The sequence below is a fragment of the Aaosphaeria arxii genome (assembly GCF_010015735.1).
Source record: "Aaosphaeria arxii CBS 175.79 unplaced genomic scaffold BU24scaffold_4, whole genome shotgun sequence".
NCBI lineage: Eukaryota > Fungi > Ascomycota > Dothideomycetes > Pleosporales > Aaosphaeria > Aaosphaeria arxii.
In genome coordinates, this window is record NW_022983477.1 from 413451 (window position 1) to 431228 (window position 17778).

The 17778-nt window shown below is 48.8% G+C and overlaps 6 protein-coding genes across 6 annotated transcripts; 5 read left to right on the plus strand and 1 right to left on the minus strand.

Moving 5' to 3' along the window:
* Positions 1-1151: 1151 nt before the first annotated feature.
* Positions 1152-2303, plus strand: BU24DRAFT_450086 (uncharacterized protein; the record flags this gene model as incomplete). The annotated part of the gene is made up of 5 exons (XM_033531000.1): positions 1152-1181; positions 1233-1323; positions 1425-1773; positions 1835-1884; positions 1942-2303. The coding sequence occupies 5 exons, from the start codon at positions 1152-1154 to the stop codon at positions 2301-2303; spliced, it is 882 nt and encodes a 293-aa protein (XP_033383686.1).
* A 735-nt stretch (positions 2304-3038) lies between these two features.
* Positions 3039-6506, plus strand: BU24DRAFT_347221 (FabD/lysophospholipase-like protein; the record flags this gene model as incomplete). Its single annotated transcript, XM_033523517.1, has 5 exons — positions 3039-3199; positions 3268-3504; positions 3553-4136; positions 4189-4815; positions 4873-6506. The coding sequence occupies 5 exons, from the start codon at positions 3039-3041 to the stop codon at positions 6504-6506; spliced, it is 3243 nt and encodes a 1080-aa protein (XP_033383687.1).
* Positions 6507-9329: 2823 nt separating this feature from the next.
* BU24DRAFT_175909 (maltose permease MAL61) lies at positions 9330-11580 on the plus strand. The gene is made up of 3 exons (XM_033521566.1): positions 9330-9509; positions 9782-10377; positions 10429-11580. Coding segments are annotated over exons 1-3 (1701 nt in total). The 5' UTR covers positions 9330-9507; the 3' UTR covers positions 11532-11580.
* Positions 11581-12095: 515 nt separating this feature from the next.
* BU24DRAFT_461603 (uncharacterized protein) lies at positions 12096-12502 on the plus strand (the record flags this gene model as incomplete). Its single annotated transcript, XM_033531902.1, has 2 exons — positions 12096-12341; positions 12416-12502. The coding sequence occupies 2 exons, from the start codon at positions 12096-12098 to the stop codon at positions 12500-12502; spliced, it is 333 nt and encodes a 110-aa protein (XP_033383689.1).
* Positions 12503-12552: 50 nt separating this feature from the next.
* BU24DRAFT_347472 (carbohydrate esterase family 15 protein) lies at positions 12553-13904 on the minus strand (the record flags this gene model as incomplete). Its single annotated transcript, XM_033523525.1, has 3 exons — positions 12553-12954; positions 13010-13251; positions 13319-13904. Coding segments are annotated over 3 exons (1230 nt in total), but the record flags the coding sequence as incomplete, so codon positions are not given.
* A 1502-nt stretch (positions 13905-15406) lies between these two features.
* Positions 15407-17644, plus strand: BU24DRAFT_480152 (uncharacterized protein; the record flags this gene model as incomplete). Its single annotated transcript, XM_033533111.1, has 3 exons — positions 15407-15744; positions 15806-17435; positions 17603-17644. Exons 1-3 carry the CDS (start codon positions 15635-15637, stop codon positions 17642-17644), a joined length of 1782 nt encoding a protein of 593 aa, XP_033383691.1. The 5' UTR covers positions 15407-15634.
* Between the last annotated feature and the right edge of the window lie 134 nt (positions 17645-17778).

Sequence of the window (17778 nt, forward strand, 5' to 3'; positions counted from 1 at the left end):
TGTGTCTTATTTCTTCTTCTATTTTCGGCTTTGAGAGAAGATGTTTGCATTTGCATTTGCATTTTGTTGGAGGACAAAAGATACCCTGGGTGCGGTTTTCAAGGAAGACCGCGATGGCATAATAATTGTAAATAACATGGCCAGCACCCGTATAGATGATAGATATTTGGTTCATGGTACGAGATCCATTATGGAGCATTGTTGGAATAGATCACGCATGACTTCTCTTCACAACCATCCATTTCTGAAGCACGACTTGAAGTAAACAAACATATAATGTATAACAACACGTGATAACCCCTTCCACATCATTCTCTTCATGAGGAACATTCGGAGAGACAAACTACAATCAGAGTCTGTTCTTCTGGTAGTCAGTTAGCATTCTCCATAGTGGATGACATCTGTTCGTTGACAAGTTATCTGACGTCTCTTGAGACTCTAACTCGCTTTTCTATAGACTAATAACCTCGTGAGATCGAGATGGTCCTCGTATGCAGCTGCAGCGTGATGGTTAGATACTCTTGGCATTTGCCTTAATATTAATTTATTGTCTGCGAGGGGCAATGTGCTTGAAAGCGCAATTGATTACAGCACCAGTTAGTCGCTGTCGCGAAGTCCGTAGTCGTCTAGGGCTTTTGATGAAGTCCGTTATGAGTATAATATTTATTCAATGATGTATCAAATGCGGGGAGATGTGGAGCCGTTCGGCCCCCGGATGAAATGTGATGTGATGGAGGTTGGGGTCCAAATATTCTCAATGTGCAGCAGCAAACGAAAAGACATCCGTTTGTGCAAAGCATTTTTGGCCCCTAAAGGTTAACATTGATGGAGGAGCTTCCGACAGAATATGCACATACACGAATACACATCCGGCCAGCGAGGCGTCCCGCCATCGTAACCGCCATCTCGCTCTTTTAGCTGCAGTATTTTCAAACTCCAGGCCTGCTTCCATGAAAACATACATAAACTGCCGGATGTCGCCACTAGTGGTCCATAAGGTAACTTCAAGTGAATCTGGACATGGTACACCTCAATCATAGCGGTCAATACAATTTTGACGCGTGCGTAGCTACCGCAATAATAGCAACTATAGCTGTCGCCTTACGACACTTTGCTCGCAGGAAGTTGAAACAGTCTACTCCACCAGCAGAATGGCTTTGTCTTGTGTCATTGCTGTTCCTGTACGTATTTTGTGGGTTATCAATATATTGTATGCCTCAACTATTATTTAGACCTTTCGTAAAACGCTAAAGTACCCGAACAGCCATCTTTCGCCATTCGCTCAACACGAGTCTAATCGAGACCCCACGAGAGCTGCGCAAGGTTCGTTTGCCTCCAGTTCAAGACGACCTACGGAGTACATTCTCATATCTTGTGATAGATTTTGTTCATTATCGAGCTGCTCTTTGGTTTCGGTATCACAGCTGTCAAGCTCAGCATTCTTGCGTTTTACCACAATCTATTCATTGCCAGTGAAACATTTAAGAAAGCGGTATACGCAACTGCAACGTTGTGCATCGTCTGGCTTATTGTCGCCACCGTCATTGTATTGGTGCAATGCCGTCCTATTAACGCATTCTGGGACCTCTCAATAGCTTCGCCATCATCTCCAATGGTCTGCTATCCCTCCGCGACTGTGATCCTGGGCTACGAGATATCGAACCTACTCATCGATGTCATCATCCTCCTTCTACCCGTTGTGATGGTTTGCAGACTCCGATTACCTACCTGGCGGAAGGTGTTAGTCGCCGCAATCTTTCTCCAAGGAGGCTTGTGAGTTGCAACCAACCCTCGTCCAATCTATCCATTAATATTGTAGTGTGTGTGTAACTAGCATAGTGCGCATAACAAGAGTATGGAGACCACCAAACACAGCAATCAACAGTAAGCCACGGGCGATGATACCTAGCCTCTCTAAACTATCTGACGCCTTGTGCACAGTACACCTTCCCACTGCCCTTCTATGGACAAACATCCAATATGGCGCTGCCGTTATTTGCGCATGTCTGCCAACGTATGGACCGCTCCTGAAATCCGGCCCAGTATCCCGTGTTGCAAAACGCATATTGAACTCATGCCGTAGAGAGAAACGGAACCACGTTTCTTTTCATTCATGGCTAAAGCCAGGAAGTGGTCACGATACAAGTTCGGTGTCCAAGGATGTGCACGATCAGCGGTTACGCTATGATATCGAAAGTTGCAACGATGAGTACTCCTGCAAAACGATCGGTGACGGACAGAGCGATATTGCACGGAGTCGAATGTCATTGAGTGATGATTTAGCTGGGAAGGCAATTAACTGATGGAAAAGTGTGCTTTCGATCGTCGAGGGGACAAAACTTCATGAAGAGTTAAGCTGGGTTCTTCAAACTCGTGAAAGGAGACAGGTTTTGTCTAAGGTGCTTGTGTGATACCTCTGCTTTAGCAGATAGGAGGATGATAGCACTTACATACTCCTTGCTGTATTGTCAATGCTTTGTGTTGGACCTGTATATCTTCCTATTACACTCTTGGTAGACAATTTGACGCTCAGCTTACGAGGCTCAGCACATAATGTTTGAGGACTATTATTTTTCGCTTTATTGGCATATGGCACTCTTATGTCTTTGGTAAAATCCAATACTCGAGTTCAATTTCAAGTCAATCATCGTAGTTAGGTAGTCATTATCAGCGAACAAGTATCTACAATTCTGGTTTTCTCCTTTCAGGACACCCTTATCCTAGATTAATCAGAGAGGTTGAATGGGGAGGGTTAGATACTTTTACAAAGAAGCACTTTACAGTTCTATATTATCTACAGAAGCAGAACTAACACGTGATAGGGCGCATCCTCTACGCGCCCAGCTTGCGGGACGTTGATCACCCTTGTCACTCGTCGTCTATTCTACATGCAGGGGAGGCTTACACCTTCAACCGCACGTGGAAACAACGCTGTCTGTTCAGATCGACATTGTCAGAAACGTCTACCGCATCCTACCTTGATCCCCAATAGACACCATTTGACATAACCACGCATACTCCATGTCACAAAAGTGGCCATGTCTGGTAGCAATCCCCGCCTGCTCTCTCTCGATGGCGGTGGTGTGCGCGGCTTGTCTGCTCTACTGATTCTGGAACGACTTATGGAGACTGTAAACCCGGATGACCCTCCCAAGCCGTGTGACTATTTCGACATGATTGGGGGGACAAGCACAGGCGGGTGAGTATTTGAAATCTCGCAGGCATTTATAGCTATAGGTGTTCATAACTATGTACTGAAAGACACAGATTGATAGCTATTATGCTCGGAAGGCTGAAGATGAGCGTAGCAGACTGCATCAAAGCATACCTGTCGCTGTCAGACCGCGTCTTCAAGAAAAAAGCTCATCGGGTGACTATCAAAGGCATGATCCAAGGACGTTTCGACTCTGATGAGCTGGTACGGGCGATAAAAGAAGTGATTAAGCAGCAGGGTCTGCCAGAGGACACACTGCTCAAGGATGCGCCAGATGCAAGGTGTAAAGTGTGGGTTGACTGGGTGGTGGTAGGCGACGCATTTGCTAACTATCATAGGTTTGTGTGCGCGACGAGTAGGGAGACCAAAGACACGGTCTGCCTGACGAGCTACCGTCCACTACGCGGCATTAGCAACCTTTGGAATAGTGTAACGATATGGGAGGCCTGTAGAGCCACTTCGGCGGCGTCTTCTTTCTTCGATCCAATAGTCATGGGACAATTTCGGGAGGAATTCGTAGATGGGGCCACAGGAGCGAACAATCCGGTGCGGGAGGTTTGGGACCAGGCACAGCTAGTGTGGGAACCAGAGCTGGAGAGCAAGGTGAAGTGCTTGGTGTCCATAGGCACGGGCATACCGTCTCTTAAACCGTTCAAAGACGATGCCTTCCACATTCACAAAACACTTGTCGCGATCTCAACCGAGACAGAGCAGACTGCAGAGCGATTCCGCCGCGAGAAGGCGCAGCTGCACACTTCAGGAAGATACTACCGTTTCAACGTAGATCGAGGTCTGGAGGATATCGGACTTGAGGAGGCAACAAAAGTCAAAGAGATAGCAGCTGCCACGAGACGATTCGTTAGCTCTCAGCAGGTTTACGAACAGATGCAGGCATATGCAGGCAATATCGCAAGCCGAGAGCGTTAGTTTTCTTTAGCCTTGTTGTACTTTGGCAACGACTGAACTTGAGATAGATTATGTTCAATATCGAATACCTTTCACCCTTAAGGGTGCCCCGCGTGTGAGGCACTTCGTAGACAGGCCAGCCGAGATGCGAAAGCTCGAGAATGTCCTTCTGCCCACACAGAAACACACCGGACGGGAGACGGTATACGTACTCCGTGGGATGGGTGGTATAGGCAAGACTCAGTTGGCAGTAGAGTTTGCACACCGACATCATCATCAATTCAGCGCGGTTCTCTGGCTAGATGAACAGAGCAAAGATAGTATCAAGCGAAGCATCGCTAGCTGCGCGGAAAGGATTCTGCAAGGTCAGATTCCTGATACGAATAGAGTATACGCGGCAGGTGGCAACGTTGATGTTGAAGGAGTAATCAAGAAGGTGATGGGATGGCTTGCGAGAAAAGACAACACGGCGTGGCTGCTCATCTTCGACAACGTCGACCGGGAGTATAAGAAGCAAGGTGGAGACACTGACGCATATGACGTGAGACAGTACTTTCCTGGTGCCAGTCACGGATCCATCCTGATCACAACCCGACTGGCGAAGCTGGAGCAGCTGGGAGACTCGCAGCACCTAGAAAAGGTAGACCAAAAGCAAGCCCAGGATATTTTAGAGAATTGTTATGATAGGGAGCATGGTGAGCTTGATAGATAAAAGTTGGAAGTTTCAGTCGAAGCTAATGACATATTTATAGGCACGGCGGAAAGTAAGAAGTTGCTAGAGCTACTGGATGGGCTTCCTCTGGCGATCTCGCAAGCCGGTGCGTATCTACGGCAAAGCGCTGTGGGAGTAAAAACCTACCTGAAGTTTTATGAGCAGGAATGGAACAAGTTGATGGGATCAGATGATTGGGCGGATGAGCCTCTCTTAGACTACCCAGGTCGTAGCATATGGACAACATGGGTCATTTCCTACCAAGCTGTCCTCGAAAAGCACGAGGCCACAGCTAAGCTGCTACTATTATGGTCATGTCTTGATAACGGGGACCTTTGGTATGAATTGTTTGCAGCAGCATGTCAGAGGTCCACAGCAGTTGGTGCAATGCTGCTCGATTGGATTGGCGATATTGCAACCAGCGAGCTTGCTTTTACCAACGCAATGCAGCTACTGCGTAGCTATTCGCTGGTTGACACAGTAGAAGAGCTGGGTCGCTACGCTACGCATCCAGTAGTTCACATATGGGCGCTTCACTTTCAGGGCAAGTGCTTTGCATCGGATCTCAAACGACTGGCGGTAGTTGTTGTGGGGTCCGCTGTACCGGATGAATCAACTCGAGACTGCTGGATTATGCAACGCCGGCTTCTTCCCCAAGCTCAGGTGTGTTCTGTCTGGATAGTAGACAGTCAAATAGAGCATGGCACGGAAGTGAGTAGGGAATTTTCAGCAAATAATGGAAGTAGAGCAAAGACGCTGCTGCTGCTGGAGGCGATGCATCGTCTAGGCCTCCTCTATCAGGGCCAAGACAAGCTGGCAGAGGCAGAACTACTGTACACTCGGGTGCTGAAAGACAAAGAGGAGGCACTTGGACCAAATCATGTGTCAATATTTGATACAGCCAATAATTTAGGTCTCCTCTATACCACCGAAGGAAAACTGGCAGAAGGAGAAGCTATGTACATCCGGGCGCTGCAAGGCAAAGAGGAGGTGCTTGGACCAAAGAATACCTCAACACTCGATACCGTTGGCAATCTAGGCATCCTCTACCATCAACAAGGCAAGCTAGCAGAGGCAGAAGCCATGTACACTCGTGCGCTGCAGGGCAAAGAGGAGGCATTTGGAACAAATCATACGCCAGCACTTGTTATAATGTCTAACTTGGGAGAGCTCTACGTTGAACAAGGTAAGCTAGCAGAAGCAGAAGCCCTGTACACTTGTGCGCTGCAAGGTTCCATGGAGGCACTGGGACTGAAGCATATCTCAACACTTGCTATAATTTCCAACTTGGGAAAGCTCTACGCTAGACAAAACAAGTTAGTAGAGGCAGAAGAGATGTATACCCAGGCGCTCCAAGGCAAAGAGGAGGTCCTAGGACTAAACCATAGATCAACACGTCTTGCGTTTGTTACCCTAGGAAAGATGTACTTTCGCCAAAAAAAGATGGCAGAGGCAGCAGACCTGTACAATCGAGCACTACATATCTATGACACGAGGAGATCAAATTACCGTCTCTTTGCACCTGTTGAAGGCACTGTCCTCCTGACGCAGCAAAGGCCTCGCATAGCGACAATGAATGAGGAGGCATACACCATGGATTTGCAAGAATCAGTGCGACTACCAACACCGCTTGAGTACTCGGACTCACGAGGCAATGCTGGCTATTACCAGTAGCTTAAAGCTAGTATTGTGGTGTAGCGGGGCGTGACAGGCTAATCGGGGATCACATACAGAGGAAAAGACACTACTCAGAGTGTAGATAGATTGATTGGGGTAGCTGGGAGAGATCGAAGCATCATCCATCTACCTGGCGAGGCCGATCGACAGGAGCCAATATCTATCTATCCTACCTATCCATCGATTGTGTGTGTGATGTTTCCTACGATAAAAGTATCTATACGCGACAGTGTAATTAGTTAATGTAAAAACATAAGCTTTACCTATACTACATGAAATAATAAAGCTAGTTTATAACAAGTAATTTTCTACTACAAGTCTAAAAGTACCCCCAGATACACTGCATCCTCCCCCAAAAGTATAGGGACCTTGGCATAGAGGGCAGCTTAGAACTTGGTACAGTCCACACACTAAGTAGCCTCTGATTTGCGAAAGGCAGGTTAGAAGAGTCTAAAGCTTTGTATGAGCGTGATAGGGTCCCACAAGTCAGCGAGGAGGCGCTGGATCTTCCAAAGGCGCGAAGAAAGATTGTGGATATTTTCCTACAGTCAACTGGAACAGGAGATAAAAGACGGACCTTGAGTTCCTTGTTTTCTTCTCAATCATCTTGGCATCTTTGTTATTGTACTTTCTCTTGCGTCTGCTTGAGAGATCTTATCGGTCTTTCTTTAAAACTACTAGAAGCACACACACTAGGCGCACTGTTCTCCAATGTAGCACTAAATTCGGTACCAACCAACCTTCTCGTCTCATGTTAGAACAGAAGAACCCTTGGGCTGTTTCGTGAGGTCATAGATGAACAGATCGTCCCATGTATTTGCTAAACAGGCCAATGCTTCAACCCTCTGTACATATACGCTCTTTGCACAATGTAAGCAAAAGTTTTGACATACCTACAATTGTGCTGGATGTGGCGTAACATGTCCAGAGATACGTTAACACAGCTGTGAATATAATGTGTTCTAGTTCTTCTTCCCACCGTCTTTGTGTGCCAATGTATAGACTGGTTCACGAGGGCTAAGTAGATACTGCTCGTAGTTTATGTCCCTGTATAAAGAAAGTTGTTGGCCGGCAATATATGAAGGTTGAAGACGGCGAGGCGTTCAATCCAATGCTCCAACCCTCTGCATAACCTGTATCAGTTTAGAACAAACCCTAATTACGCCACCACTGTATCATCCTTTTGCAGCAATTACCTCCTCTCGCAGGAATTCCGCCCGCTGAGGCTAGACCGTCTACTGCTGCAAACATGCAGAAGACTGACTGGCTGACTCCTAGCGCTATGTACCTCCCACCCATCTATCCCCAAAACAGTCCACAACACATTCAATTTCCAGGCTGACGGCTCGGCTACTTGAACGTCTAGAGTAAGAACAGCAGTTGGTACATGCATGATAGGAGCTAACAGGGATCGAAGGAGTGTCAGAACCCCAGATGAACATAGATAGGGCTGGGGAGGTATTTGCGGGGGAATATCCCCCCTTCTTGATTCCCCCAGGCGGGGAAATAATCGAGATAGGAGCTCTCGCGTAGTGATTTCTACTTTAGTCCCTACTGTCTCTTTTGCGGTTAGGGGAGTCTGGAATGAGGGGTGAATACGAAGAGCTCGGTTGGGGATATGGGGGAGAATATCCTGATATGGATTGCGGAGAGGAGTCCGGTGCCGATTGTATAAGTAGTTGTTTTCGACAGGTAGGGACATGGAATTGTGAGAAATTGGTAATGTGTGGACAGTGGGCTTTACATGATCAATCTTCGGTTCTAGAGATACCAATGGGCCTGTGTGGTATCGAGAGGGTCGCGATAGAATGTGGTTATTTCGTGCATCATTACCAGTACAGTATATACTGTTCTCAGTCGAAATAACGTTTGATGGTGACGAACAGTAGTAGACACACAGAGATAGAGGCGGCGGAAAGACGGAGTTAAGCGTAACTAGACCTCGGTAGGTAGGAAGCTTTGAGGCGGATATGCTTGTTTGGGATTAGCGTCTTCAAATGCCCATCAGGAACCGATGTTCGATGATAGAAAGCTCGTACGAGAAACTTGTAATCAAGTTATGGAATTCTCTGATGGTATTCTCATTAACTATCGGAGAGACGTTACATGTATATTTACATTGGTGTTAATGTTGATATTGATACACAGAAGATCTTATAGAGACCGGCGTATTCACGTATCCACCTCACCGCTCATGTATCTGCAGAGTCCAGGCTACAATACAAGTCTACAAACAGCTGGATAGGAGATGAACTACTCCGTTCAGGGTACTTGTACTACTACTTAGAAGGTTACTACGGCAAGGAACAGGAAAATAGCGTGAGTAGCGTTGGATAACGAAGAGACGGTCTGCTCGGCTGGTGGTGGATTCTCTCGGCAGATTGGATGCCGTCTAACCTTAAAGAGGAAGGCACGAGAGATTCGACCACTCAGATCGGACCATCAGCAAAATTATATCGTATTTTGCCTCGTCCTCCTCGTCCTCCTCGACGAAACAACCAGGGAACTCGCATTTCGACATCTGAACACAGACACCAAGTGACCATCGCTGAGTTAATCCACTTCCCAACACAAGGAAACAATACCATTCCATTTCCATCCTCGCGTTGGCGGTTTCCTCCGTTCCCCGCGAAAGCTCCCATCCCCTTTAAAACCTCGAATCGGCTCTCGTCACCTGTCACCTGCCTCGACTCTTCCTCAACCACCACCAACACCAAAGACGAAACAATCGATCCCAATCCAAAGCCAAGTTTTCACGAGAGATCGTCCTTGCCCTTCGTATTCTACTGGTCACGCGCGCATCCCACCCCCTCACCAAACCATTCTGTCCAATCTGTCTCCAGGGCCATCGCCCAGATAGTCAAGACGTTTTCCAATCTCCTAAACTCTGTTCATCACCCATTTGCAGGCCGACGCACCGCACCTTCTGGGGCAGCATCGGACCTGGACTATCGCAAATAAATTAGTCCCGGTCTTTCGATCCTAAACCAACTGATTCATGTAAGTACTGGTTCCGAGGTATGCCCTAGATGCTGTGTGCTCTACCCGATCGTCGTCGTATTGCCCCAGGATGCAACCCCAAGCTACCCTTGCACCCTGTTCTGTCACCCCGCATTCACTAGATACCTGTAACCTGTCTGGCTGGCTGGGTGGCACGGCTGGCCATCCTACCTTGCTTTACCCCATGCATGCACCTCCAACCCTCCAGAATATAAGGCTACCCCGGTCCCCGGATTCTTTTGGATCGGCGTTCTGACTGACTTCCCTCCCAGGAACGAACAACAGAGACACCGCACCATGGCGGATGAGAAGCAAGACATCCAGACGGTGGACGCCAATGTCCATCGCAGTGACTCGGTCACCGCAATGGACAAGGTCCTCGTCAATGCCAAAGCTGCCACCGAAAAAGAACAGAACATGTCCTTGTGGCAAGGCCTCAAGCTCTACCCTAAGGCTGTTGGCTGGTCCGTCCTCATCTCCACCTGCATCGTCATGGAGGGTTACGACAAGTGCCTGCTTTCCAATTTCTACGGCTTCCCCAAGTTCAAGGAAAAGTACGGCGACTTGCAGCCCGATGGCACCTATGAGCTCTCCGCTGCGTGGCAGTCCGGCCTGAGCAATGGTGCTGGTGTCGGTGAGATCCTTGGTCTCTTCATCAACGGATGGGCCAGTGAGAAGTTTGGCTACAGGTACACCGTCATGACGTGCCTTACCCTCATCATCGCTTGGACCGCCATCTTCTTCACTGCGCAGAACACCACCCACCTGTTGGTTGCGGAGATTCTGTGCGGTATTCCGTGGGGTGTCTTCCAGACACTCACCATCACCTATGCTTCTGAGGTTTGCCCCATCGCGCTCCGTGGTTACCGTAAGTAATTGCTATATCTCCCTCTATGGACAAATTGTTGACTTTGAACAGTAACTACCTATGTCAACTTCTGCTGGGGTCTTGGACAAGTCATCGGAATTGGCGTTATCAAATCTATGCTTGGTCGTGACGACGAATGGTCTTACCGAATTCCCTATGCTCTCCAGTGGATGTGGCCAGTACCTCTCCTCGTCGGAATCTACATGGCACCAGAGTCTCCCTGGTGGCTTGTGAGAAAAGGTCGCATTGGTGACGCCAAGCAGGCCCTTCTCCGTCTTACCAGTCTTAACAAGGAGACTGATTTCAACGCCGATGAGACCGTTGCCATGATGGCCCATACCACGGCCCTCGAGGAGAAGATCACCCACGGAGCCAGCTATCTCGACTGCTTCAGGGGCACTGATCTCCGCCGTACTGAGATCGTGTGCATGGCCTGGGCAATCCAGAACCTTTCTGGAAATTCCTTCTCCGGCTACTCTAGTTACTTCCTCCAACAGGCTGGTCTCGATCCTGCCACTGCTTACGACTTCGCCCTGGGACAGTATGGTATCAACATGGCTGGTGTCTTCGGCGCCTGGTTCTTGATGAGTCAATTCAACCTCGGTCGACGTACACTGTACTTGGGTGGATTGTGCGGTCTATTCTGCATGCTTATGATCATGGGTTTCCTCGGGCTCATCCCCGAGTCAAACCGCCAACAGGGTGCACTCGCGACTGGCGCCATCATGATCGTCTGGGCCATGTTCTACCAGCTTACTGTCGGAACCGTCTGCTACTCGCTCGTCGCAGAACTGTCCACCCGTCGTCTGCAGATCAAGACAATCGTCCTAGGTCGCAACTTGTACAACATTGTCAGCATCATTTGCTCCGTCCTCACTCCCTACATGCTCAACCCCACTATGTGGAACTGGCAGAACTTCGCTGGCTTCTTCTGGGGTGGCAGCTGCTTCCTCTGCATCATTTACACCTATTTCAGGCTTCCCGAGCCCAAGGGCCGTAGTTTCGCTGAGCTTGACTTGCTCTTCGAGAAGAAGGTGCCGGCCAGGAAGTTCGCAACCACCAATGTTGACGTCTTCCACGAGGCCAACCACGTGGAGGATACCGAGACTTTCCACAAGTACGAGGAGAAGGTCGGTGCTGAGAGGGGCGTTTAGGCTTCAACCCCTGTGCGCGGGAGTTAGGGTAAATCACGTTGATTCATGCTGAAAAGCTTGGATTTGATGTGACATCCTGCTCTGAACTGTGGAATTGGTCAAGGAGCGGCCTGGTGATAGTTGTAGTTGGATAGATGCAGTGTGTATATCTGGGATGTGAAATGTCGGCCAGAAGACTGGAGGAGTTTATGGAGGAGTAGACAAGTATATAGAATTAGAAAACCAAATATAATTTTCCGTGGATGGGACAGGAAGCACAAGTTTATGTTGTGCTGCCTTGCCCCATCTATAGATAAAAAAAGGGCTACCCACTTGTTGCGTGTATCAGTATCAGCGTCATTTCGGGTCGTTGATAAGAAGGAATCATTCTGCTGAATTGCACCTCTGAATGACTGGAACGGAATGTTTGGACAACAAGCTATGACGTCACTCGGAATCGTACCGCTAGCCAACGTCCATCCATCCATCGGAACTGACTCCACGTTCCTTCGATCATCAACCCAGCCAACCCGACCTCAATCACCTACTCACCCCCTTAATTCCCTTATCCTCAAACCAAAAAAAATGTCCGACCCCAAACCCCTTCTCAACACAGAAACAGACGAAAGCAGCAGACTCGCGATCCTCGAACGCCAGAACGCAAGTCTCACCGCCTCGCTGTCGCGCCACGAATCAGGGGAGCGGAAGAATGCGTCGAGTTTCCGCGCGCTCATGGTCGCGGTGCTGGTGGCGGCTTTCTGCTATAATGTCAGGCAGTGGCATGTGCAGGATCAGGGGGTTTTCTTTCTGGTGGGGCTGTTTATGTTTCTTGTGAGTATTCGTTCAACGGGTTTCCTGATGTATGATAGGAAGAGAGAGAGAGTTGAGCTAAGATGATGTCTTAGACGTTCTTTGGTGTTTCCGAGTGGTCGTCTTACCGATACAGCGCTGCATATACGGATGCACAGAAGGAGTCTCAGCAGAAAAAGTGAAAGGTTCAATGAAATCAGTGATTTGTTTACTTGGTATCGATATCGGCGCCTCAAGTCGCCTTGGGTACATTAGTCGCCCAAGGATACGCTTCTGGCATCGCCTTCCAACTTCCCAGGTCATCGAAGTTCTTACTCGGTGTCTTCCCCTGCAGAACCTTCTGGACGAATGGTAGCACCGCACCGTATCCGTTCATGTCGCAGTGTCCGCCTGACGGGATGGACATCCCGAGCTGTTCGCCCGCACCGAGGAAGTTGTAAACCACTTTCGCGGCTGGGAACGTCACTGTGGCGGTGCCCTTGGAGTCGGTGAACTGGTCTCCGGAGTTCTGCTCGAGGATCACGGCTCGGGGAGCGATGGCGGCTACGATCGTGTGCGCGTCGTATGGGAGTTGGGTGGATTTGCCGACGAATTGGGAGATGCCGCTTGAGGTCCACCAGCCGGCTCCGGATTTCTAGATGGGATAACGATTAGATATTTCTCGTTCCCATTCGATTGACTGGACTTACCGAGTTCTCAAGATTCTCTCCCTGTCCACTGAGGCTGTAGCGGTAAGGTCCAGCTCCCTGTACGCCAGAGCACATTGGCATAGTCACTGCGATACGTTTATCGAATAGACCTGCAGCCAACGCAGCCTTGCCTAGTCGAGAGCATCCAGTCACGCCCGATTTCGTTGCGTCGATCTCTGGAACCTTCAACTCAATGCCATCCAGCACGCGATGGAAACCCCAGGCCCAAGCAGTCAACACACCTATCATCATCGTCAGCTCAGATCCTCAGGAAATCAAGGATGTCAGAAGGGTAAATAAACGACTCACCAATATCCTTCCCACTATACAGCGTCCAAAAGCTCCCAGACTTGCTATTACTATCCGCAGCGACCTTCCCATAATCAAACGTGACCACCGCAATCCCCGCCGCCGTGTACGCCTTCGTATCCATCCCCCCAATCGAAATCACAACCGGAAACTTCCCACTCCCAGACGGCAAATTCAGCGTCGCAGAGATCGTCGCACTCTTCCCGCCCACCGCAACCGTGACATCCAACTTCGTACCTGATCGCGTCGCGGTCACCGTCTCGAGCGAGTGGTCAGGATAGTAGCCGTACTGGTATTCCTGGAGGAGCTTCATGATCTCGGGTTGCCGGCACGCGAGCCATTCTTCCTTGCTCTGCACGCGCGTCTTGCCGTCCAGGTACAGGAAAGGGTCGGGCATGGTTTTCACGGCGGGGAGGTCCGCGGCTTTGGGCATCGGGTTGGGGGTTGCGGGACATGTTATGTTTCCGGCGCCTTGTCTGGGGAGGAGTTCGAGGATGTCGGCTGGTGCGGTTGGGAAGGCGTGGGCGGAGGTGGCCGCGAGGGCGATGAGGGTTGGTATTTCGAATCTCATATTTGATGTCTTATGAAAAGAATCAAAAGAAAAGAAAATCTACCTATGTGTGTCCAGCCACGGAGGTCTATATCATAAAAACGTGCACCTAGAAACGCCTTTATATAAGCAGTTGATAATCTATTCCTGGTGCTTGCCATCCCTACACATCCACAACATATTCGGTCACCTGGGTATCCCCATATCCCCAAGTGAACTAAAAATCATCCGCATATATTGAACCGTCCATTGCGTGTCGTGCAAATATCCATGCCCAAGACTTCATTGAACCGACGCAATAACCGATCGGGAAACACAATGTGGGAGAAGGATGGATATAAACAGGCCAGGAAATAAAACGTGGGGAGAGCGGTGGTGCTCTTTGCAAGGCGCCGTTGATCCGCTTCCGGTAGATGTATGAAAAGTTTCCCATATATGTGCCTACTATTTCTTTTCTGTCTTAGCAAAAGATGAACGATGAGAGAATCATAAGTGTCTGTTGATCACACTGATTTACTACATCTTTTCTCCCCTCCTCTCGCCCTTTGGTTCAACCTACACGCTCTTCTCCAACCTCTACGTTTAACAACGGAATGTCTATTTGGAAATCCCAGTCAGTTCGGTCCTGCGGCTCTTTTTATTTCTGCGGGGGAAAAGGAACAAGGGTGGTGGTATCGTGTTCATATAGTTTCGGCTAATGTTGATTGAGATTTTGAATGACCACCGGGGATGTTCGCACTGTATATATGTACCCCACATTTCTAGAAGCAAGGGCAAGTTGGAAGGGAGGTGGAGGGCTGACTATGTTTGCTTGATTATGGGGTTGTGTCCTCCGTATAGAGGTTGAAAATGAATGTTCTCTCTATTGGATGGGTTGTGTATTGTTGTAGTAGTTATTGCGAGTATCTTGGTGGGGATTTCTGTCGACCTACTAGAAAGACAAAGTCTTCTAGAATTCTTCTGTCCCCCTGATCACAACACACCATTTACACCCATTTCCTCCGTAGTGTAAACATCACTTTCATCCACAATCGACATAAATGCCTAAGGCAGCACTCCCTATCGCGAAGGAACAACCATGAAACACAGGCGTTCATACACAACCACCCCCAGCCAATCACAACACCGCATTTGACGCCCCCTGCACAACACAAGCACAAACTCGAGCCATGTTCTCCCTACACTTACAGTAGTTGTTTACGCCACATGACGTACTCGTACCAAAGCAGCGTGCACGCGTCCAGCTGAAACTTGCGTGCTTTTGAGACAAATGTTGTTGGATGTGAGAGATAGAGGCGGAGGCGGAGGCGGAAGCGTGGGGAGAGGTAATGGTGGTGGCACATGTAGGTGCGGAGGCATGGCTTGTTTGTGAGGTTTTGGGGTAGGGTTGAGAATTTAGTTGAGGTAGATGTGTGGTTTACGCGATTAGGAGATACTTTTCACTGTCTCCTTTGTGGTGAGATTTCCAAGGAGATGGGATCATGTCTGTACTCCGTACATAACTGAAGATACTTTCAACATTCGCGAAGCACCAAAAACAAAACGAGAACTCGAGAACCATATTTGGTTCCCATTACCAAAGAACGCTTTGTAAACGTCAATTTACACAAACTCGGATGAACCACTCAGCAAAACACTCATAACTCCTCCGATTCGTCGACAGCTCGGAAGGAGGACGTTTCAGCCTTACGTGGACATTTCCTACACGAGGGGATTATTACCGAAAGAGGCAGTGGGCGCCCGAACTACACGTGTGTTTCAAAGTAATGTCGGCGGTAGACGAGAATCGGTCAGTGGGGAGGGTGAATGGGGGCGGTTTTGGCGGAGGCGTTTGTGTGGTGTGGTTTGGAAGGGAGTGGAACGGGCGGCTGGGAGGGTGAGATTGTAGGGCTGTGATATAGTTCCTCTTGTTCATAATTAAACGCTTGTAAGTTTAGTTCTGCTTCTCTAACTACATTCATCGTGGAGTATCATATTTTTCGTTGCATCGTTTTATGTTTCTGGAAGAAGTCAGTCACGATGATAGCACATTCGGCCTCAGCTTCCATTGGAAGCAGCCATTCTAACGGAACGGCTTTCTCCAAATCATGGGGCGCTACACATCATTTCCTGAGCGAAGAAGAACTCGAATATATGGGTTTGATACAAGACCAGATCCAACCATTCTTTCCAGAGTTTGCCGCAGCCGTTGCGAATCAAACGGCTGTTGATAGGGAGCGTGGAAGATGCGCTCTGGTCGATCTAAGCATCGAAGATGAAGTCCATACCGCGAAGTTTGCGAGTTCAGAAGAACTTGACCGCTGCCTTTGGAAGGCGTCGACAAGAACCTCTCCAGATGCTCGACCACAGAAACGACTTTTCATATTGGAAGATCTACCATGTCATCACATCCTCGCCCTTGGTTCAAGATTACGCATTCCACCGACTTTTTTCGCGAGTCAGTGGGACGACCCGGCGTCATCGACATTTAATCATCGTAGCCCTTTTCGGCGATATTCCAAGGCGCAATTCTGTTTGCGGTACGCGACGTCCCACCGAGTCGAAGTCGACGCACCGAACCACGCGAACAGTAGCATATATGCGTTCAATGCAAACGTATGTCGGTATCTCCACACGTATAGTCGAAATGGGCTATTGTACGATGAGGCGAGGAGTCACCACACGATGTCGTTCTGGAGCTCGCCAGTGAGGCCGGATGGATCGTGGGATGCCGTGTTGCTTGTCGACCCTCCGCTCGTAGATTACGTTCAGTGTCTACCTTCGAGACAGATATTTCCGCTCCGGCCACGACTTCGAGATGAGAAGTCGATGCCGAAACACTTCCTGAATCCGGAGATGAATCCGCTTGATCAACTTCCGGAGAATTCGGCACAGTGGGAGAGGAGTTACGTGCTTCCTGGGTACACATCCCTGTTCGATGATACCATCCAGATGATGGAAAGCGAGATGTTCAAGAACGGACATGATATCATACATCCGATCGATGTCGTGACAATACCTCGCAAATGGATTATCTCAACCCTGACGTCGTTCATGCGACGGCGTTACCTAAATCTGATCAGCATCCAAAAGAGCTCCCTGAAACACGAATTCCTCTCAAGCTTCTCGGAGGGCAGCTTATCAAGTTGGAACAATGAGTTCTTCAACTTCATCGTCGGCAGCTGCGCGGCCATGAAGCAGTTCTCCCACGAGTTGTCTGACAACATGATTGCAGTCGGCGTAGACACTCCCGCAGCAATCCTAGAGAACAATCCACCGCGATGGGAGATCGACGGCTGGAGATCTATTCAAGACCTCACTCGCGCGGTGGACGGGATGGCGAATGCACTTGCTACGGGATACCTAAACCGCTGCACGATTCAGGAGGCTCGCGTGTCCAATGGCAATGCCCAGAGCCTATCGAGAATCACTGTTCTGACGATGTTGTTCATACCACTTTCAACGGTTGCGAGCATTTTCTCAATGGGCGGGGATTTCTTGCCAGGACAACAGAGGGCTTGGGTGTTCTGGGTCGTTTCGTTCCCTGTGTTAGCACTGCTGGCGTACTTGTATTGGCAGCAGCAGCTCGTGGGTGTATGGAAGAATAAGAAAGCAGTCGCATTTCCAATAGTGCAAGGTTGTCTCAAGATGACTGGCCGATCATAATGTTCGCTTGGAGATAATGTAAGAGGAGTTGTTGCCTTTGTACGATATATAGTTTCATGTTGTAACATTAGATGCTACGAATCTTATAGAAATGTCAGATTAATTATTCACCAAGACCTGGTTCAAGTTGAACTTCCATCTTCTATTGGGCGAAGGTATGGTCAATCTTTGTGCAAATGTGAATTTGATGTCGTTATGTTGCAATTGACATGGGATGTGCCAATATAATGAGAAGAAGCGGAAAAGATCCGCATGATGTTGTTTA

What these genes read in the sequence shown, in the direction of transcription:
- BU24DRAFT_175909 (XM_033521566.1), top strand. An exon ending in CATCGCGCTCCGTGGTTACC is followed by an intron (nt 10,378 to 10,428) that starts GTAAGTAATTGC and finishes GACTTTGAACAG; the next exon opens with TAACTACCTATGTCAACTTC.